At 40.8% G+C, this 23,625-nt stretch overlaps 1 protein-coding gene across 1 annotated transcript; it reads left to right on the top strand.

Annotated features, from left to right (window-relative positions):
• Nucleotides 1–735: 735 nt before the first annotated feature.
• LOC134205690 (dolichyl-diphosphooligosaccharide--protein glycosyltransferase subunit STT3A) lies at nt 736–21,710 on the top strand. The gene is made up of 6 exons (XM_062681213.1): nt 736–894; nt 972–1,360; nt 18,560–19,671; nt 19,736–20,113; nt 20,612–20,831; nt 20,893–21,710. Exons 2-6 carry the CDS (start codon nt 1,273–1,275, stop codon nt 21,225–21,227), a joined length of 2,133 nt encoding a protein of 710 aa, XP_062537197.1. The 5' UTR covers nt 736–894; nt 972–1,272; the 3' UTR covers nt 21,228–21,710.
• Nucleotides 21,711–23,625: the final 1,915 nt, after the last annotated feature.

The following is a 23,625-nucleotide window of genomic DNA, read 5'->3' as shown; positions in this document are numbered from 1 at the left end:
CTGTTCCTTTAGTTGTGGTAAAATTTTGGTTCCCATAGTGGTGCTATCCATTGTTTTTTTATAAGACTCGCCACTATTAGTACAATTGCACCACTATGGGTGCAAAGGAGTCAATTTTATTAAGGAAAATCATTGTTTTCAATAGTTTTTCAAGCAAAATCTTAGGATAAGTTAGGCACGATGCATGAACTGAAACCATCATAAGGTGTGTAATTATGGAAAATCGCATAAAAACCCCATTACCTCCACTAAGGGTACGGTTACCCTAACATCTTATTTTCTATCTTTTTCGTATTTTTTAATTTATATTTTTAAATTTGACCTTTATATTTTTTCCTTTTATGGTCTTTTTCTTAAGTTAATTGAATCAATTTGCATCTCATTTTATTAGTTATTTAGTTATAATAAACTACCTACATCTTTACCTCACTTCGTTTATAATACAGGATGAAAAAGTGTGATGAAGACACTGTTAAGATTGGAAATAATTTCGTTAAAGATTACTTCTTTTTGAGACACCAATCCAGCAGTGAAAGAAAAGTTCTATAAGTTCACTTCAGGACTCGAATTATATCAATTCTTAATACCGTTTGTACGGTGTATACCACCGATATTGCTGCAAGGGTACGTTCCGCCGGGAAGGCCCCATGAATCGTCCAATCCGTCAGCAACACCGGTATCAGACGATTGAAACGAAAACAACTGTCTTCTTGTTTCTGTGTGCTACTGATGTGCTTCAACCTGCGAGAGAGTGCCACGCCATTGCTCCCCTTACATAGTTGCAATGAACTGAACATTGGTGTGCGTGCGTCGTCTTTTGGCTATGATCTATCCTCTGCAACTACATTCCAATCATCATACAATCGTCTAACAAGGAACGCCGGCTACGATTCGGTAAGCTTTTGAATCGTTATTTTAGTGTTCAAATCTTATGATATTGATTGCCATTTAATTCTTATTGCAATTTCCAGTGGTCCGGCAGTCGAACGAAGATGTGCGATTAAAGCATTTTGTGAGTGCAGAGCAGTTAGAAGCGAACTAAAAAAGCAGCCTGTGTTGAAGCGACATTTTTGTTTCCATCACGCATCACCACAACCAACCACACCGCTATCGTAGCTCAGAAGAAGGTGACATCGTCTGTGTGGTGTTGTGGTAGACAGTGGGTAGGATCTATCTGTCCTACTATTGCATCTAGTCATAATAGTAGCATTGTCGGGTCGAAAGTGATCCGGTTCAGCATCGTATCCGGTTGAAGCCGGGAATTCAGCAACGATGGAGCACGTTTCCAAGCTTCGTTTGAATCTCGAGAAGCAGGAGAGCCTGATCAAGCTGGGCATTCTCACGACTGCGGCGATTCTCTGTAAGTATTGCAAGATTAAAGCGATCTCATATGCGAATGTTATTCTTAAAACGGGCTGGACAATCGATGTCCTTTAATTAGTTTAACTTTATTGAGCTTTAGAAACAGCGTTGTTGATGCCTTTATTAAATTTTAGAATAATTAAATTTTTATTTCAATAAAAAAATTTCTGGGGTGGTATTAAAAATTAATTAACTTTTATAAAAAAATTACATTAATTTATGAATATTTGATCCAATTATATTGATTAAAAAATTAAGTTACCTTAGGGATAACGATTGTACGACATTTCGCGGTAAAACATTCCGCGGTTAACCATTTTGCGGTGTACCAGTTCGCGGTCTACCATTTCGCGTTCAGTATCATATCGCGGTATAACATTTCGCGGTTTATATTATTTGGCGGTATACCATTCCGCGGTTAGTACTATTCAGCGGTGAAGCTTTTCGCGGTCAATACCAATTTGCAGGTTTAATTTTACTAATGTTACAAGTAGTTCAATAATGTGTTCTTTAGCTTTGTGAAGCCTCAAAATTCACCTAATTATTATGTATAGCGAATAATCATTGAGTTTACACCATACTCATATAAATTCAAATCCCAACAAAAAATATGTTTTTAAGCAAAACATATTTGCAAATACGACTACCGCCACCGCACCGGGGGTGACAATGGGTCTGGGGGTGAGAATGGGTCATCGCTTGCACCGGCAGTCAGGAGGACGAAGAGCAAAATCGTTTGAAAAGGTCTCTTATATTTTAATATTCTTGCCCTCAGATGCATTCAATCCAGTGGCGTAGCCAGAAAATTTGTCTGGGGGGGGTTTTCTGAATATTTTTTTTTTTCAAAAAAAAATTTCTTCCAAAAATTTTGTCTCTGGGGGGGGTTTTATACCCAAAACCACCCCCGTGGCTACGCCACTGATTCAATCCAATCTACAGGCATTCTAAGAGGTTGAAACAGTGACCTATTCTCACCCCCATTTGACCCATTGTTACCCCCGATGACAGTATGTAAAGAAAGCGAAACAACACACTTTGCCTTATACCGGGCGAATGCAAACATTTAAAGAAAGCTAAACATAACATTTTTGCTTTATACCGGGCAAATGCAAACATTTAAAGAAAACGAAACAACTGATTTTTCGTTATACCGGGCAAATGCAAACATTCGAAGAAAGCAAAACAACACACTTTGCCTTATACCGGGCAAATGCAAATATTTAAAGAAGGCAAAACATCACAATTTGCCTTATACCGGGCAAATTCGAACATTTAAAGAAGACGAAACAACACATATTGTCTTATACCGGGCAAATGCGAACATTTGAAGAAGACAGCACATGATGTTTAGCCTAATATCGGCTAACATTTAAGGAAGATACATTTTGCCTTATGAATAATTTTCAGTCATTCCATCTTCTGAGTTCTACCAGAATACCATAGCCTTTTAAGGTATTAAGACAGCGACCTTTACCATATGATATAGTGTATCTTGATGACAAAGTTCACACATCTAATATTGACAATAATGTATATGTCTTTTGGAGATAACATAAAATAATGCGTAAAAGAAAAGAGAAAAATACTTGAAAGGGAAACGCAATGAAAGAAACGGCCATATAAAGAAGAGAAAATTAATAGTTGGTAGAAAAGATTGGCAAACTCTATAAAATACAAAAAAAAAGTTAAAAAGATAAGCTAAGCTTGAATACCGCGAAACGGAGCACCGCGAAATTGTAAACCGCGAAATAATATATACCGCGAAACGGAATACCGCCAAATTGTATAAACCGCGAAACAGATTACCGCCAAATGATACAGACCGCGAAATGGTACACCGCGAAATGGTTTACCGCGGAATGTTTTACCGCGTAATGTCGGACAACCAGGGATAACAGCGTATTTTTTTGGAGTTCATATCGACAAAAAAAGATTGCGACCTCGATGTTGGATTAAGAATTATTTTAGGTGTTGAAGTTGAAAATTTAAGTCTGTTCGACTTTTAAATTCTTACATGATCTGAGTTCAAACCGGCGTAAGCCAGGTTGTTGATGCCTTTCTCGTGCATTTAAAATAATGTATTTTGGCCATTACTTTCAAGCCACTCATAATGCGATCTGGAGCCAACGTATAGCCTTAGATTTTTATAGATTTTTGGAGCCAACGTATAGCCTTTACGTACACTTAGGGCCAATTTCTTCACCTCCGCTTAACTCTTAAGCGGTGCTTACCCATACGCTTAACCCTGGCTTAACACCTAAGCGGAGGTGAAGAAATTGGTCCTTAGTATACGAGAAAGGCAAAACCATCCCCCGTAACACGGTAGATCACTTTGACGTAGTGTGTTACGGTGTAAGATCTACCAAACAGAGCCCTAGCTTAATCCATTTTTCTAGCTAGGGCAATAAGTTGTGGTTATTAAGGATTCATCGATTCAAGTCCCCGCTACCAACAGTCTCAGAAATAAAACATAAGTAATGTTACCTTGCAGACAGTTGAAAAACTCGAATTCCTCTTGTTTGAGTCTAAACTGTATGCAGCGGAAACAACTTTTCAAGCAATTAGTTTTAAAAAAAACTCGGTACCCGATCCTAGGCTGAAGTGACTGGTGGAAAAATCGAGTTAGGGGTTTAAATACGTACTAACTCTTCATGAACTGATGAACAATGGTAGTGAGAGGAACACACGGAAGTTCTTATTACTGAACAGTTTCTTTTGCTTGAAATGGTATTGTAGACAGAGCAAAATCCCGGGTTTTCTGCGTTTTACTGGTGATATTCTAGAAGCAAGACAAGGATGTGGCTAGGGCACCGATGCATGGCCAAAACAGTATTACTGTTCTGTTTTCTCAAGAGAGGATTGATTTCCTATTGATAAGGGACGCGTCTTCACTGGGATTGCTCTCTATGAAGGGTCTAAATAGCAGGACCTTGTCATGGTTTATTTGTTTATTTGTTTATATGATACATCAATTAACTGTATTGGCCCCAATGATGCTTACTTATAATTAATTACAAAATGCGAAATTACATTATATCATTAGTATCATTATCAACTATTCCTAAAAAAAACAACTGAACCTTTCGCGAATTAGTTGACGGGACAATTGAAAATCAAAAAGAGATGCAACTCTGTTAAATAGTCTTTGAAGACCGCCGACAGCACCGAACATACCGTAGTTCATTCGGTGCATAGGAGCCCTGAACATCGAACTATTCCTAAGGGATCGGGGTTGCACGTGGTAGTTAAGTTGTTCCAGAAGAGAAGGGTAGTCGTAGTAGTTGTAGTAGATCTGCTATCAGTAATGCCCTCGTTGTGCTTCGGCGGACGGAAAGGGGTTCCAGATCAATCAAACGGCAACGGCTTTCATACCTTGGAAGACGGAAGGGGTTTTGCCACGGTAATCTCATTTCATTTCATTTATTTAGTTTACATCTAAACAGATAACACTGAATCAACAATTTGACGCCACAATACACGGTTCGAGGCCGCATCTCTCCATCCTCGGATACGCCCCACGCTCGCCAAGTCGTTTTGCACCTGGTCTGCCCATCTCGCTCGCTGCGCTCCACGCCGTCTCGTACCTGCCGGATCGGAAGCGAACACCATCTTTGCAGGGTTGCTGTCCGGCATTCTTGCAATATGTCCTGCCCATCATACCCTTCCGGCGTTAGCTACCTTCTGGATACTGGGTTCGCCGTAGAGCTGGGCGAGCTCATGGTTCATTCTTCGCCGCCACACACCGTCTTCTTGCACACCGCCAAAGATGGTCCTAAGCACCCGTCTCTCGAATACTCCGAGTGCTTGCAAGTCCTCCTCGAGCATTGTCCATGTTTCATGTCCGTAGAGGACAACCGGTCTTATAAGCGTCTTGTACATGACACATTTGGTGCGGTGGCAAATCTTTTTCGACCGCAGTTTCTTCGGGAGCCCGTAGTAGGCCCGACTTCCACAGATGATGCGCCTTCGTATTTCACGACTAACGTTGTTAGACGTTGCTAGACGAATTCCTCGACCACCTCGAAGGTATCCCCGTCTATCGTAACACTGCTTCCCAGGCGGGCCCTGTCGCGTTCGGTTCCACCCACAAGCATGTACTTTGTCTTTGACGCATTCACCACCAGTCCAACTTTTGTTGCTTCACGTTTCAGGCGGGTGTACAGTTCTGCCACCTTTGCAAATGTTCGGCCGACAATGTCCATGTCATCCGCGAAACAAATAATTTGACTGGATCTGTTGAAAATCGTACCCCGGTTGTTACACCCGGCTCTCCGCATTACACCTTCTAGCGCAGTGTTGAACAACAAGCACGAAAGTCCATCACCTTGTCTTAGTCCCCGGCGCGATTCGAACGAACTGGAGTGTTCGCCCGAAATCTTCACACAGTTTTGCACACAATCCACCGTTGCTTTGATCAGTCTCGTAAGCTTCCCAGGGAAGCTGTTCTCGTCCATAATTTTCCATAGCTCTACGCGGTCTACACTGTCGTTTGTCGCCTTGAAATCAACGAACAGATGGTGCGTTGGGACCTGGTATTCACGGCATTTTTAAAAGATTTGCCGTACAGTAAAGATCTGGTCCGTTGTCGTGCGGCCGTCAACGAAGCCGGCTTGATAACTTCCCACGAACTCATTCACTAATGGTGACAGACGACGGAAGATGATCTGGGATATCACTCATGTAGGCGGCATTAAGGATGGTGATCGCTCGAAAGTTCTCACACTCCAGTTTGTCGCCTTTCTTGTAAATGGGGCATATAACCCCTTCCTTCCACTCCTCCGGTAGCTGTTCAGTTTCCCAGATTCTGACTATCAGTTTGTGCAGCTTTTCCGGGCCCATCTTGATGAGCTCAGCTCCGATACCATCCTTACCAGCTGCTTTATTGGTCTTTAGCTGTTGGATGGCATCCTTAACCCTCAAAAGGCCGGGACGACAGTCAACTCCTTCAAAGTGCTCGTTCTCGGTAAATCGTTGACCAAATTTCATGACCCCGGGCTTTTCTCAAAGGGGATTAGTAGCGCTTTCTTTTGACATAGATGCCGCCCCGCTAGACCCCTCCCCGCGTTCATGAGTATCGAAAATGTCTGTGTTTTTTCCTTATTCTTTGCTATGATGGCCAAATTTCTTCAGTAATCAAGTGCAATAAAGTTCTGGCGCCATAAAATAAAGTAGATATATGAAATATATCAAGTAGAAGTGGTTTTGAACGTTTCCAAGTTATCTGATTACTGTAATTACCGATATTGAAAGCCATATCCCTGAGCTAAGATTGATGGTCATATTTCTTAAAATCTGATCACGAAATAAACCAGACAGGAGGAAAAATATCACAAAAAACTTTAGACATATGTGTAATCAATTTTATGTATTGAAGATACTATTTTGGAACATTCCAGTTCATCCAAAATATCCGTGAGTTCAGGTTTTGAATTCTACCATAGAAGCGAAAGGTAATGTGCACATAAAAATACTCAGAGTACATCCTACTCAGATCAAAGATATCGAATAACTCATGGAAAATTTTTCTGCGTGTCCCATAGTGACATTCTAGAATGCGCGAAATGTTCTGAAGTTCAGCTCGTAAGACCTACGCTACAACGGCCTCGAAAATGTTTTCGGCAGCTATCAAAAACCTTCCCAACAGATCCTTGGATACCTGCCAAGAAACTTTATACCAATCTTTCTGCATTTCAATACACTCAAAGCCATCCAAAACGTTCTTGAGTTCAGGTCATCAGATCTACAATCAAGTAGAAGCGCAATGCTTGTTTCAAATCAAGCTCAGGTCATCCTGCCCAGTTCAAAGAAATCAAATGAGTTATGGGAAATTTTGCTGCGTGCCACAGAATGTCGTTCTAGAATGCACGAAATGTTCTGAAGTTCTGCTCGTAAGACCTACGCTACAACGGCCTAGGAAATGTTTTCGGCAGCCATCAAAAACCTTCCCAACAGCTCCTTGGATACCTGACAAGAAACGTTATACCGATATTTCAGCATTTCAGAACACTGCAGGTCATCCAAAACGTTCTTGAGTTCAGGTCGTCAGATCTATAATCATGTAGAAGCGAAATGGTTGTTTCAAATCCGGCACAGTTCAAAGAAATCAAATGACTTATTGGAAATTTTGCTGCGTACCTCATAATGACATTCTAGAATGCGCGAAATGTTCGGAAGTCCAGCTCGTAAGACCTACGCTACAACGGCCTCGAAAATGTTTTAGGCGACTATCAAAAACCTTCCCAACAGATCCTTGGATACCTGCCAAGAAACGTTATACCGATCTTTCTGCATTTCAATACACTCAAAACCATCTAAAACGTTCTTGAGTTCAGGTCGTTAGACCTACTTTACAACGGCCTCGAAAATGTTTTCGGCAGCTATCAAAACCTTTCCCAACAGATCTTTGGATACCTGCCAAGAAACGTTATACCGATCTTTCTGCATTTCAATATACTGGAGGCCATCCAAAACGTTCTTGAGTTCAGGTCGTCAGATCTACAATCAAGTAGAAGCACAATGGTTGTTTCAAATCAAGCTCAAGTCATACGGCACTGTTCAAAGAAATCAAATGACTTATTGGAAATAAAGCTGCGTTCCTCAGAATGACATTCCAGAATGCGCGAAATGTTCTGAAGTTCAGCTCGTAAGACCTACGCTACAACGGCCTCGAAAATGTTTTAGGCAGCTATCAAAAACCTTCCCAACAGATCCTTGGATACCTGCCAAGAAACGTTATACCGATCTTTCTGCACTTCAGTACAATGCAGGTCATCCAAAACGTTGTTGAGTTCAGGTTGTCAGATCTACAATCAAGTAGAAGCGCAATGCTTGTTTCAAATCAAGCTCAGGTCATTCTGCCCAGTTCAAAGAAATCAAATGAGTTATAGGAAATTTTGCTGCGTGCCCCAGAATGTCATTCCAGAATGCGCGAAATGTTCTGAAGTTCTGCTCGTAAGTCCTACGCAACAACGGCCTAGGAAATGTTTTCGGCAGCTATAAAACCTTCCCAACAGCTCCTTGGATACCTGCCAAGAAACGTAATACCGATATTTCTGCATTTCAGAACACTGCAGGTCATCCAAAACGTTCTTGAGTTCAGGTCGTCAGATCTACATTCAAGTTGAAGCGCAATGGTTGTTTCAAATCAGGCTCAAGTCATCCGGCACAGTTCAAAGAAATCAAATGACTTATTGGAAATTATGCTGCGTGCCTCATAATGACATTCTAGAATGCGCGAAATGTTCTGAAGTTCAGCTCGTAAGACCTACGCTACAACGGCCTCGAAAATGTTTTAGGCAGCTATCAAAAACCTTACCAACAGATCCTTGGATATTTGCCAAGAAACGTTATACCGATCTTTCTGCATTTCAATACACTCAAAGCCATCTAAAACGTTCTTGAATTCAGGTCGTTAGACCTACATTACAACGGCCTCGAAAATGTTTTCGGCAGCTATTAAAACCTTTACCAACAGATCTGTGGATACCTGTCAAGAAACGTTATACCGATCTTTCTGCATTTCAGTACACTGCAGGTCATCCAAAACATTCTTGAGTTCAGGTCGTCAGATCTACATTCAAGTAGAAGCGCAATGTTTGTTTCAAATCAAGCTCAAGTCATCCGGCACAGTTCAAAGAAATCAAATGACTTATTGAAATATTTTCTGCGTGCCTCAGAATGACATTCTAGAATGCGCGAAATGTTCTGAAGTCCAGCTCGCAAGACCTACGCTACAACGGCCTCGAACATGTTTTAGGCAGCTATCAAAAACCTTCCCTTGGATACCTGCCAAAAAACGATATACCGATCTTTCTGGATTTCAATACACTCAAAACCATCTAAAACGTTCTTGAGTTCAGGTCGTTAGACCTACGTTACAACGGCCTCGAAAATGTTTTCGGCAGCTATCAAAACCTTTCCCAACAGATCTTTGGATACCTGCCAAGAAATGTTATACCGATCTTTCTGCATTTCAATATACTGGAGGCCATCCAAAACGTTTTTGAGTTCAGGTCGTCTTGCTCAGTTTGAAGAAACCAAATGACTTATTGAAAATGTGTCTACCTGCTCCATAATTACATTCTAGAATGCGCGAAATGTTCTGAAGTTCGGCTCGATAGACCTACACAACAACGGCCTCCAAAATGTTTTCCACAGCTATCAAAACCCTTCGCAACAGATCCTTGGATACCTGCCAAGAAATGTTATACTGATCTTTCTGCATTTCAATACACTGAATGCCATATAAGTTCTTGATTTCAGGTCGTCAGATCTACAATCAAATAAAAGTGCAATGCTTGTTTCAAATTCATCTCAGGTCGTCCTGCTCAGTTCAAAGAAATCAAATAAATTATTAGAAATTCTCCTGCGTATCATTCTGCTGCGTATCAAAACCAGGCATTGCAATTTATCCCATCATTCGATTTTCTGAGCAAAGATACTGATGATATGCTGGGATATCGATCTTAGTTATCTATCTGCTCAGTAAACAAAGTGCAATGTTCGCCATGGAGAAAAGTTTTTTCACTGTTTTTGTTGTAGCAACGCCCTCGCAACGTGAACAAACCCCGAACCGCACTGTCTATCAGGATCATCATCAAATGCTCAAATGATAATATCTTTTCAGAGTGCTCTTTGATCAAGGATAATATCTTTGCACAAGCAAATATGACATCCTGTGCTCAGATGATATTGCAATGCCTGATCAAAACTATTCCCAACAGATTTTTGGATACATGCCAAGAAATGTTATACCGATCTGTCTGCATTTCAATTCACTCAAGGTCATCCAAAATGTTCTTGAGTCCAGGTCGTCGGATCTACAATCAAGTAGAGACGCAATGCATGTTTCAAATCAAGCTCAGGTCGTCCTGCTCAGTTCAAAGAAATCAAATGAATTATTGGAAATTATTCTGCGTACCATTCTTCTGCATATAAAAGCCTTTCCCAACAGATCGTTGGATACCTGCCAAGAAATGTTATACCGATTTTTCTGCATTTCAATACACTGAAGACCATCAAAAACGTTCTTGAGTTCAGGTCGTTGTGGAGCACGCAGAAACATTTCCAATAAGTCATTTGATTTCTTTGAACTGAGCAGGATGACCTGAGCTTGATTTGAAACAAGCATTGCGCTTCTACATGATTGTAGATCTGACGACCTGAACTCAAGAACGTTTTGGATGACCTCCAGGTATCCAAGGATCTGCTGGGAAAGGTTTTGATAGCTGCCGAAAACATTTTCGAGTCCGTTGTAGCGTAGGTCTTACGAGCTGAACTTCAGAACATTTCGCGCATTCTAGAATGTCATTCTGGGGCACGCAGAAAATATTTCAATAAGTCATTTGATTTCTTTGAACTGTGCCGGATGAGCTTGATTTGAAACAACCATTGCGCTTCTACTTGATTGTAGATCTGACGACCTGAACTCAAGAACGTTTTGGATGGCTTTGAGTGTATTGAAATGCAGAAAGATCGGTATAATGTTTCTTGGCAGGAATCCAAGGATCTGTTGGGAAGGTTTTTGATAGCTGCCGAAAACATTTTCGAGGCCGTTGTTGCGTAGGTCTTACGAGCCGAACTTCAGAACATTTCGCGCATTTTAGAATGACATTCTGAGGCACGCAGCAAAACTTCCCATAGCTCATTTGATTTCTTTGAACTGGGCAGGATGACCTGAGCTTGATTTGAAACAAGCATTGCGCTTCTACTTGATTGTAGATTTGACGACCTGAACTCAAGAACGTTTTGGATGACCTGCATTGTACTGAAGTGCAGAAAGATCGGTATAACATTTCTTGGCAGGTATCCAAGGATCTGTTGGGAAGGTTTTTGATAGCTGCCTAAAACATTTTCGAGACCGTTGTAGCGTAGGTCTTACGAGCTGAACTTCAGAACATTTCGCGCATTCTAGAATGTCACTATGGGACACGCAGAAAATTTTTCCGTGAGTTATTTGATATCTTTGAACTGAGTAGGATGTACTCTGAGTATTTTTATGTGCACATTACCTTTCGCTTCTATGGTAGAATTCAAGACCTGAACTCACGGATATTTTGGATGAACTGGAATGTTCCAAAACAGTATCTTCAATACATAAAATTGATTACACATATGTCTAAAGTTTTTTGTGATATTTTTCCCTCCTGTCTGGTTTATTTCGTGATCAGATTTTAAGAAATATGACCATCAATCTTAGCTCAGGGATATGGCTTTCAATATCGGTAATTACAGTAATCAGATAACTTGGAAACGTTCAAAACCACTTCTACTTGATATATTTCATATATCTACTTTATTTTATGGCGCCAGAACTTTATTGCACTTGATTACTGAAGAAATTTGGCCATCATAGCAAAGAATAAGGAAAAAACACAGACATTTTCGATACTCATGAACGCGGGGAGGGGTCTAGCGGGGCGGCATCTATGTCAAAAGAAAGCGCTACTAATCCCCTTTGAGAAAAGCCCGGGGTCATGAAATTTGGTCAACGCTTTACTGAGAACGAGCACTTTGAAGGAGGTGACTGTCGTCCCGGCCTTTTAAGGGTTAACTTCCCTCAAGGTGGGGGCTGGTTGGCTTCCATCGTCCGTTAAACTGACGTAGTCATCTCCTCCGCTGCCTTGATTTCACTGCCTGTATTCTCAGCGCCATTCAGATGTTCCTCGTAGTGCTGCTTCCACTTGTCGATCACCACACGTTCGTCCGTCAAGATGCTCCCATCCTTATCCCGGCACAGCTGTTCCATCTTCTGTTCCGCTTCTTCCAGGCAGCGTTTCTTCTCCTGAAAAAGGCGGGTCTGCTGTCTCCGCTTCCGTCTATAACGTTCCACGTTCTGGCGGGTCCCTTGCTGCAACGCGACCACCCGCGCTGCGTCCTTCTCCTCCAGAATCTGTCCGCACTCTTCGTCGAACCAATCGTTCGGTCGACTTCGCCCCACATACCCGACGTTGTTTTCAACTGCGTCGTTAATGGGTGCTTTTACAGTATTCCAGCAGTCCTCAAGAGGGGCCCCATCGAGCTCACCCTCTTCCGGCAACGCTGCCTCGAGATGCTGCGCGTATGAGTGTTCAAGCTGCGCGTAGAATGCGTCCTTATCATCATCAGTGCTTCCGGAGTGTGGGCTATGGACGTTGATTATGCTGAAGTTGAAGAATAGGCTTTTGATCTTCAACCTGCACATTCTCTCATTGATCGGCCACCATCCGATCACGCCCCTTTGCTTATCGCCCATCACTATGAAAGCTGTTCCCAGCCGTGCCGCTGCTCTGGCAGATGGTATGATCACCGGGTACGTCCATTATGCCTAACGTCTTTATGCCTAACGTACTCACGCCTAACGGGGTATACCCATGATTACCTATAAATGTTCGCACCTTTGATCCCTTTCAACAAACCTCCTGCAGCGCTACGATGTCGAATCCACGGTTCTTGAGCACATCGGCTAGTATGCTTGTGCTTCCGATGAAGTTGAGAGATTTGCAGTTCCACGAACAGAGTTTCTCTCTTCGTCACTGTCGCTGCTGATCAGCCGCCTTTAACATGGAGATCACACGCTGTTGTGAGCCGCTCCTAACATAGAGAACAGACGCTCAGTAAGATTTGCACCTACAATCCTTCCCCCACTTCCCTGTCAGCATACGACCATAGTTTCCACTGGGGTTGGTTACCCGAGCTTCCCTAAGGTTGGTTGTATTCCGGCCAGTGCCACGAGGAGGCAGGGATCCCGAGCAAAGATTGAGAGCAATTCGATAACTAATTTTGTTATTGTGAAATCGCCTAATTTTGATAACTCAGCATGATATCCTTTTGGTCGTTTTAACGGTTAAAATAACAAAATGTATAGCAGAAAATTTTTACTGTGACATCAAATTGAAAACGATTTCTGCTGTCGATGAGAGCAAATCTAAAACTGATTTTGTAATTGGTTTTGGATAACGAAATAAGTAGGGGGAATGACGGCTTTGGCAGGTTTTGTTCTATTATTGGCAGGGGGTTATTTATGACTGACTAGGCCCAAATTTGGCCTAAACATTCTTTGCATATCAACGAATATTGTGGCCAAATTTCATAAAATTTGGTCGACAAAAACCCCCTTGCCAATAATAGAACAAAACCTGCCAAAGCCGTCTTTCCCCCTAATCCGTTTAATATCAGTTCATATAATTCAGAAATCAACAGCAAATTGATATCAAAATAAGTTATCAATCACGAATATCAAAGTTTGAAAACAAATTATGATTTCAATTTGATGTCGATATTAAAACAAGTTTTCTTTTTGTCCTCATTATTTTTTTTTTTTTTAACTTTTTTTTTAACTAATTTTATTTGCTAATTATCTAATACATGCATTCATCTCTTAGACTAGGTGTTCCGTGTTTTCTTAACACTATCATCCTTATTTGCTATGTTATATTTTTAGTTATTATTAATACATTTCAATTGCCTCTGGCAGTTAGAATTTTTCCTCTGGTTGAATTGAACCATGTAGGAATTACAATGTTTTCAACTTAAACTAATCTTAACCTATTTTATACTAAGGGTACAAGGAGTTAATCGTTGCAATAGAAGATTGCAACGATTTTTGTCTAAAATTTATTTTGTTGGACATTTATTGCAATGTCTCAATATTAGAAATTCTATGAAGTTCATTGGTACTATACCACGGAGGCAACTTCAGAATAATTTTCAATTTTTTTTTGAATCCTCTGGAGTGCCTTCTTTCTGGTATTGCAGCAACTAGTCCATATTGGCACAGCATACAACATGGCAGGTCTAAAAATTTGTTTGTAAATCAAAAGTTTGTTCTTAAGACAAAGTTTTGATTTTCTGTTTATAATCGGATATAGACACTTAATATATTTGTTACATTTGGCTTGAAGGCCTTCAATGTGATTTTTAAAAGTTAATTTTTGATCTAGCAGAAGTCCTAAATATTTAGCTTCGCTAGACCAATTAATTGGAACCCCATTCATAGTGACAATATGTCTGCTAGAAAGTTTCAAATAAGAAGCTCTCGGCTTGGGAAAATTAAAAGCTGAGTTTTGGAAGCATTCGGAGAAATTTTCCTTTCTCGCAAATAAGTGGAGAAAATTTCCGAACTTTTTTGCAATCTACTACAAATGACACAAAGGCTTTGCCCTTTGGCTGAGAGGCCCGTGTCATCTGCAAACAAAGATTTTGGACACCCTGGTGGTAAATCAGGAAAGTCAGAAGTAAAAATATTATACAATATGGGCCCCAGTATGCTGCCTTGGGCTGTCCCCCTTACAGGTAATCTATCAGATTTAGAATTCTGATAGTTTACCTGCAGTGAGCGATCTGATAAATAATTTTGGATCAGTTTAATGATGTACAGAGGAAAATTAAAATTCATCAATTTTACACTCAAACCTTCATGCCAAACACTGTCAAATGCTTTCTCTATATCAAGAAGAGCAACTCCAGTCGAATATCCTTCAGATTTGTTGAGCCGAATTAAGTTCGTAACTCTTAATAACTGATGAGTGGTTGAATGCCCATGGCGAAAACCAAATTGCTCATCAGCAAAAATAGAATTGTCATTAATATGAACCATCATTCTATTTAAAATAATCTTTTCAAACAGTTTGCTTATTGAAGAAAGCAAACTGATTAAGCGATAACTAGAAGCCTCAGCTGGATTTTGTCCGGCTTCAAAATTGGAACAACTTTGGCGTTTTTCCATTTATTTGGGAAGTATGCCAATTGAAAACATTTGATTTGATTGATTTACCAAAAAGGATAAAGAGCTCTCAGGAAGATTTTTGATAAGTATGTATAAAATACCATCATCACCCGGGGCTGTCATATTTTTAAATTCTCTAGTAATAGATCTCACTTCATCCAAATTAGTTCCCAACGAAGGGCCAAGAACATTCTTTTGATTGAGAATGTCTTCGAAGCTCCGTGTAACCTGATCCTCAATTGGACTAGTGAGACCTAGACTAAAATTATGGGCACTCTCGAACTGCTGAGCAAGTTTTTGAGCCTTTTCGCCATTTGTTAATAAAATTTTATTTCCCTCTTTAAGCGCTGGAATTGGCTTTTGAGGTTTTTTAAGAATTTTCGTTAATTTCCAAAAGGGCTTCGAACTGGGATCCAACTTCGAGACATTATTCTCAAAGTTGGTATTTCTCAGAATAGCGAAACGTTTTTTAATTTCATTTTGCAAATCTCGCCAAATAACTGTCAACGCGGGATCGCGAGTTCTTTGGTATTGCCTTCGCCTCACATTTTTAAGACGGATCAGTAGCTGAAGATCGTCGTCATTAATAATGGAGTTGAATTTAATTTCACATTTAGGAATTGCAATGCCTCTGGCTTCGACAATTAAATTTGTCAAAGATACGAGAGCATTATCAATATCACTTTTGGTATCGAGAGGAATATCAACATCAAAATTCCTATCGATATACGTTTTATATAAATCCCAATCAGCCCTATGATAATTGAAAGTAGAGCTGATTGGATTATAGATGGCTTCTTGTGAGATTTCAAACGTCACAGGAAGGTGATCAGAGTCAAAGTCAGCATGAGTTACCAATTGGCCACACAGCTGACTTGAATCCGTTAAAACCAAATCAATTGTCGAGTTTCGAGTGGATGAAAAACAAGTTGGGCCATTGGGATATTGAATAGTATAATATCCCGCAGAACAATCTTCAAATAAAATGTTGCCGTTGGAATTGCTTTGAGCATTATTCCATGAACGGTGTTTGGCATTGAAGTCACCAATTACAAAGAATTTTGATTTGTTGCGAGTCAGTTGCTGTCAAGACGATCATTTCTGTAGATAAAATAATTTGGATCTCGTTTAATGGAGAGTCCTGGTTTTAAATAGGTTTCAGTTATAATGGCAATATGCACATTATGAACTGTTAGGAAGTTGAATAATTCATCTTCTTTACCCTTTAGAGAGCGGGCATTCCAATTTAGAACTTTCACACAATTATTTAGATCCATTAAAACGGAGTCCGATAACATTTTTTTGTGTGTACTTTATACCAACCTGAACAGCTTCTGGTATGGTATTTGCTTTGAACATTGCATCAATCATGTTATGCAATTGTTCAGTTAAAAAATCAAAATCGGAAGCAGTCATGCTACCTGAATCGGCAACATGACCGTTATTTTCCGTTGAGACATGGGTATAAACCTCATTTTGAGAAGAGAAATTTTGTCTACCAGCAGCGATGTTTGCATACGTAGGTACATTGGAAAAATTGGAATTTACTGAAGTGCTTGCTACCCGTTGACGAGCGGCAAAATTTGTTTGTGAATTGTGGTGGGTATGAATTGCTCGACCGGTAACCGGTTTAGAATTTTGAGCGTTTGAAAAATTTCTACCCGTCGAATCTGGGATCCGATTGGAATTTCCCGTCATCAATTTTGCACGGGAATTCAAAACTTTTTTGCGTGAAGGGCATTCCCAGAAATTGGATTTATGATTGCCCCCACAATTTGCGCACTTAAATTTATTGGAATCTTCTCTCACAGGACAGGCGTCCTTGGCGTGAGAGGTTCCACCACAAATCATGCATTTAGCATCCATGTGACAATGTTTGGTTCCATGACCCCACTTTTGGCACTTACGGCACTGGGTGGGGTTTTGGAAATTTCCCCCAGGCCTGCGGAAATGTTCCCATGTAACACGGACATGGGACATAATACAGGCCTTTTCCAAACTTTTCATCGTCTAAGACGAATTAAGTACTGTCCATTTAATTCCACCAGTTAATTTTCGTTATCTTTGCAGATACGTATTTCGACCACAACTGTGTGGTCGTCTTCAATATCTTGACTCGACTTGCCGAGTCAAGTACAAGACACTGAAGACGACCACACAGTTGTAATCGAAATACGTATCTGCAAAGATAACGAAAATTAACTGGTGGAATTAAATGGACAGTACTTAATTCGTCTTAGACGGTTTAATACATTCCACTAAACGAGCTTAATATATTTTTCTGAAACTTTTCATATTATTTAGTTCACTTTTGTTAAAATGAACTAAATAAAATTCTTGAGAAATGCCCCTCTGGGAAGTACCAGAGTGGGATTTTTTTTTCATCTTAATTACTTGGACTGGTGAAAATCCAAGTAATTGAGAAATTTCAATTTTAATCTCATCCAGTGATTTATCATCACTGGGGAGACCTTTCAAGACGACTTTAAACAATCGCTCAGTTTTGTCGTCGTATGTGAAGAATTTATGGCGCTTCTCAGTTAAATACTGAAGAAGACGTTTGCGATCGTCAAAGGATCCCGGTAAAACGCGGCAGTCACCCTTCCTAGCAATCTGAAATGAAACCTTGATCCCCTGAAGGTTACTCAAAATCTCATTCCGGAAGCCAGAAAACTCGGCAACAGATACCACAATTGGCGGAATCCTTTGTTTCTTCGCATGAATCGAATCACCTGGGCTAGAGGTATATTCGATTTGCCCGATTTCATCATTAATCAAATCGAACTGATTGCTCAGTTCGATTGGAGAAGAATTATTTCCGATATTAGAGTTAGAAGGAATATCTGAATTCTCCAGCTTCCTTCTATTTTTTCCGCGCTTTGGCAGGACGGTCTTGAAACCTTGTTTCTTTGAAGGAAGTGGAGAATTCAGAGACTCCCTCTTCCTCTTGTTTTTGTTAATACTCATTGCTGAGCGTGGAGACGTGACCTTCTAAGAGGTTTTTTCCCAGAACGGTGTCCCTGCAGGATTACCACCGCTTGTCGGAATTTTACTTCCGCAAACGGGTCCAACGTAAAACGAAGGCACGGGTCCTTGCAAAGATCGTAACGGGATCAGCACCGTTGAAATTAAAATAGCTTCGGGTAGTATTAAAAACTTCCTTCCGCAAAGAGAGAAAGAACCGCACAGCACGAAAGCACGATGCGGTCTGATTGCTCTCATTATGATGTCAGGCTTTGCTCGGGATAGGAGTTGCTGGGTAAGAGGCTAATGACCGCGAGATGTGATCTATTTTATTCTCACAGGTACGTGAAGTACCAATGGTATGCTTTACCTTTATATTACGAGTTAGTAGAGTATTTTGTCAAGATTTTCAACACATAGTCGGGGTAACGAAAATTTGTGATAGAGTACTATTCGGAGTAATGGCATTCGGGATTAGCGTCTATTTAGAGTTGATAACTTCATCTAACAACTAACTTTATTTTCCAGCGTTCTCAACGCGTCTGTTTTCGGTGCTGCGGTTCGAGAGCGTTATCCACGAGTTCGATCCCTATTTTAACTATCGAACCACAAAGTTCCTGGCAGAGCAGGGATTCTACAATTTCCACAACTGGTTCGATGACCGGGCATGGTACCCGTTGGGACGAATCATCGGAGGCACCATCTACCCGGGACTGATGGTGACCTCGGCCACCCTGTACAGGATTATGTGGCTGCTGAACATCACCGTGGACATCAGAAACGTGTGCGTGTTCTTGGCGCCATTTTTCTCGTCACTCACCACCATTGTGACGTACTTGTTGACCAAGGAGATCTACACCACAGGGGCTGGCCTGGTGGCGGCAGCAATGATCTCGATCGTTCCGGGATATATCTCCCGTTCGGTGGCCGGTTCTTACGACAACGAAGGTATTGCCATTTTTTGTATGCTGTTAACGTACTACATGTGGATTAAGGCAGTCAAAACGGGGGCCATCTTCTGGGCAACGATGGCCGCACTAGCCTATTTCTACATGGTGTCCTCCTGGGGAGGTTACGTGTTCCTAATCAATCTGATACCGCTGCATGTGTTGGCGCTAATGGCCACTGGCCGATTTACGCATCGAGTGTACATTGCCTACAGTACTCTGTACACCATCGGGACAATTTTGTCCATGCAGATTTCCTTCGTGGGATTCCAACCCGTCCAAAGTTCGGAACATATGCTGGCCTTCGGTGTGTTTGGCCTATGCCAGTTGCACGCTCTCGTCGACTACGTCCGGTCTCGTGTTTCCAAAGAACACTTTGAAATTCTATTCAATGCGCTGGTCGTATCCATCGCCACGATCACCGTCCTACTGAGCTTGATTCTCACGGTGACTGGCAAAATCTCACCGTGGACCGGAAGATTCTATTCGCTGCTGGATCCGTCCTACGCCAAGAACCATATTCCCATCATCGCATCCGTCTCTGAACATCAACCGACCTCGTGGTCGTCGTTTTACTTCGATTTGCAGATACTGGTGTTCCTGTTTCCGGCCGGTTTATACTTTTGCTTCTCGAAGCTGTCCGATGCTAATATTTTCATAATTTTGTACGGAGTGACGTCAATCTACTTTGCGGTACGTTTTCTGTCGTATGTTTTGATCTTTTGGAATTTTGTATGAACTTATTATCACATTTCAGGGTGTGATGGTCCGGCTGATGTTGGTCCTAGCGCCGGTGATGTGCGTCCTCTCGGGCATTGCCATCTCCCACCTACTCAGCAAATATATCCGCAACGTGGACACCGGCGGCAGCGGTTTGGGTGGTTCCAAGGCTCTTGACGCTAAGAAAGCTAAAAAGTTCGAACAGCAGTCACCAATGAAAAGCGAAATTGCAAATGCCTTTGTGGTGGTCATCACGCTGCTGCTCATCACGTACACATTCCACTGTACTTGGGTCACTTCGGAGGCGTACAGCTCGCCCAGCATTGTGCTTAGCGCTCGATCCCATGATGGAGGACGAATTATATTTGATGATTTCCGCGAAGCGTATTACTGGTTGAAAATGAATACACCGGAGGTAAGTTAGAGGATATATTTGTGCATCAAGTCATCGAGAATTGAATCCTGTTCCAGTTATAATCCACTCCTACTAGTCAACATAAATTACTTTGAAGACTGTGCTGCTACACATCTTAAATTTCACATTTTAATCTTTATTCATTCACTTATAGTGATTATCCATACTGTCTTTTAATGATTTCTAGCGTCAATATTAACTGGAAGTTCAAGTTCTTCGATGACTTGTACCATACTATGTTACCCCAATACGATGATGAACGATAGTTTAAGTTTGAGGTACAGCGCATTTGTTTCCACTAGGAATACCGAAGTGAATGGTCGGTTGAGTTAACGGATTGACTCCCGGATTTTACTTCCTCCTTCGTTGTACAAATGCCATATTGCTGTGCCGATGATCATTAGCACTTTGATCGCTGATAATTGCTCCGAATTCTAATACAATCGTTAATGTCACTGCAGTAACTAATATGATACTGTTATGATATCGTATTTTTAGGATGCCCGCGTCATGTCTTGGTGGGATTACGGTTACCAGATAACGGCTATGGCGAACCGAACCATTTTGGTGGATAACAACACGTGGAATAATACACACATTTCGCGAGTCGGTCAAGCGATGGCCTCGACCGAAGATAAAGCTTACGAAATTATGAAAGAGTTGGATGTTGATTACGTGCTGGTCATCTTTGGTGGATTGACCGGTTATTCATCAGATGGTGAGATAAAATTCAGCATTCTTTGTATTGTAGATTAATGAAAGTTTCCTCTTTTTCTCAGACATTAACAAGTTCCTGTGGATGGTCCGGATTGGTGGTAGCACGGATCGTGGTGCCCACATCAAGGAAACCGATTACTACGCCTCGAGCGGAGATTTCCGAATTGACAAAGAAGGATCGCCCACTCTGCTCAACTGTTTGATGTACAAAATGTGCTACTACCGGTTCGGGCAGGTCTACACCGAAGGTGGCAAGGCACCAGGGTACGATCGAGTGCGTGGTGCCGAAATCGGCAACAAAGACTTCGAGCTTGACGTTCTGGAAGAGGCGTACACGACCGAGCACTGGCTGGTTCGGATCTACAAAGTGAAAGACTTGAGCAATAGGGGCGTTTAGGAATTCCCTTCATGAAGGGATGAATAATTTTCTTAAACACTTATTTCAAACGACTTTTCTATGACTCGAAATTTATCCTTAAAATTGTGTACTCATCTTGATACCTTACTCTAGTTTTCAAAATTATTTCTACTATTACATAATCGCAATCCGCAAGTCAAGAGTCCTAGATAGTGTGTTATTACTACTAGAATATGCAATTGAAGCTTATTGAAGCTCGACTTTCTTTTCGTAGATTTTCGGGATATCTTACATAAAAGCCATTGCTATAAGTGAATAAATTGTCTGAACAAACAGAACAAACATGCAACAAATTGTTAGTTTGAACACATTTTTTAAACATATGGAAACCATATGCGCATTGTGCTAAGCAGAATCTGTGCATTTACAAACAAAAATCTAGGTTCTTTTTATAAATTCACCTAGGACAAAAATACAGTCACAAAAAATAAATACAGCAACATAAAATTAATACAAATCAAAGCGATGTTTGTGGTTGTACGAAATTTTGTCCAATGATCATTATACAACAGGATCAGTAACAGAATGTCATGCAACCAAAGCATACACAGCTTTTCATAGAAACAGTTTATATATCACATTCCTGGAGTAATGGTTATGTTAAATTGTTCTCATCCAATACATATCGTGGGTGTATAGGTATAAGTAAATCAAACCATCCTTTTGCCAGTGAAGATATATCAGCTTCCACACTGATATTCTTTCCTCCTCCTTCATACGGGAGTTTGGCAGAAGGAAGGTCGTGGATTTATACCATCACAAATATTGCCCACCGCTCGCTTTCAAATCGACTTCTATAAAAAAAATCTTTCTCGTACAACAAAGTTGTACCGAAAGGCTATCATTTCACTCCAAAATCGAACTTTTATAGAGGTCTCGGAGAACCATGATGTTATATACCAATCGACTCAGCTTGTCGAGCTGAACAAATCTGTCCGTGTGACTGTGTATGTATGTGTGTGGGTGTGCACACGAAAACCGAAAAACATTAGCCACTTTTTCATATGGTAATTCTTAACCGATTTTCTCGCAACAAGTTGCATTCGACAGGAGACAAAGGCCTTGTTGATCACTATTGAATTTGATAACGATCGACCATTGCGTTTGAAAGTTATTAAGGAATAGAATCGAACTATATAAGCGCCATATAAGATTGGTGTCTTGGCTAAATGCGAGAAAGGCAGTATCACCACTCGGTGAATTAAGTTAGGTTCTTTTTCAATATTTCTCGCTTAACAATTGATTAGGGCCTACAATGAGCAGGAGCATGAGCATGATTGACGGCCCACGGCTGCTATTCCGTTATTGCCAGGTCAGCTGTCATTACACAGAGAACCAACAGATGATGTTTGGGACTAGCATCATCCTCAATGTGTAAGAACTGGTGACCCAAATATTAAGCAATACCAGCGCCGACCGTGTCCGAATGCAGGTCAATTAAGGAATGGGTGTAGAAAATGTTGACGTGATACTCGCTTTGATGGAAGCTGACGAGTCATCTGCACTTCCACGAGAAATCACTACGATGTTGGAAACATGGGGTAGGCATTGTAGCAGGGTTCGTTTTGGTAAACGGTATGCCGGGTGTAGTGTGTAGTTTGAAAAAGACTAAAACACAATCGACTGCGCACTAATTAATTGACCTACCAACCATATTAAGTAGAATAAAGTATAACGATGATCGCGCGATTGTTCTGCTTGGTAAACGAAACATGATAGAATGCACACTGGTTTTTATTTGTTAATTGATTAACTCACTCGCACAAAGCAGAACAAAGTATTCCGATAATCGCGCGATATTTATGTGTGGTCAACAAAACACCATAGAACAAATACTGATTTTTATTTGCTATTTAACTCACCCGCACAAAGCAGTACAAAGTTTCAATGATCGCGCGATCGTTCTGCGTGGTCAACAAAACACGATAGAACGTGCACTGATTTTAGTTTTCTGATTAATTAACTTACCCGCACAAAGCAAACAAAATTCCTATGATCACGCGATCTTTTTCCGTGGTCACGTATCTCCGTCAAAATTCAAACTAATAAAGCAAAAAACTCAACTATTCTGTATTCCAATCGAGGGAAAAATCCAGTAGATGAGGATGTCGAGTTTGCGGGGTATTTTTGAAATTTGGTTCAAAGTTCTCTATTATTCGTTTCTGCCTGGATGAACAAAATATACAATTATTTATATGGGTCATTCCATACCAAGTGACCGAACCACTTGTAATCGACTTACACCAATATTTATCAAATTTTGTGGATTTGTTTATCTACCGATTATATGTGAAAATCCAAATTTATTTGATGATTGGACAACCCCTCGGCAAATGCGAGCACCCCCCGTTTTTGACGATTTGTAAAAACCATATTT

Source organism: Armigeres subalbatus, chromosome 1 (genome assembly GCF_024139115.2).
Source record: "Armigeres subalbatus isolate Guangzhou_Male chromosome 1, GZ_Asu_2, whole genome shotgun sequence".
NCBI lineage: Eukaryota > Metazoa > Arthropoda > Insecta > Diptera > Culicidae > Armigeres > Armigeres subalbatus.
This window is presented reverse-complemented; position numbering and strand designations above follow the sequence as displayed.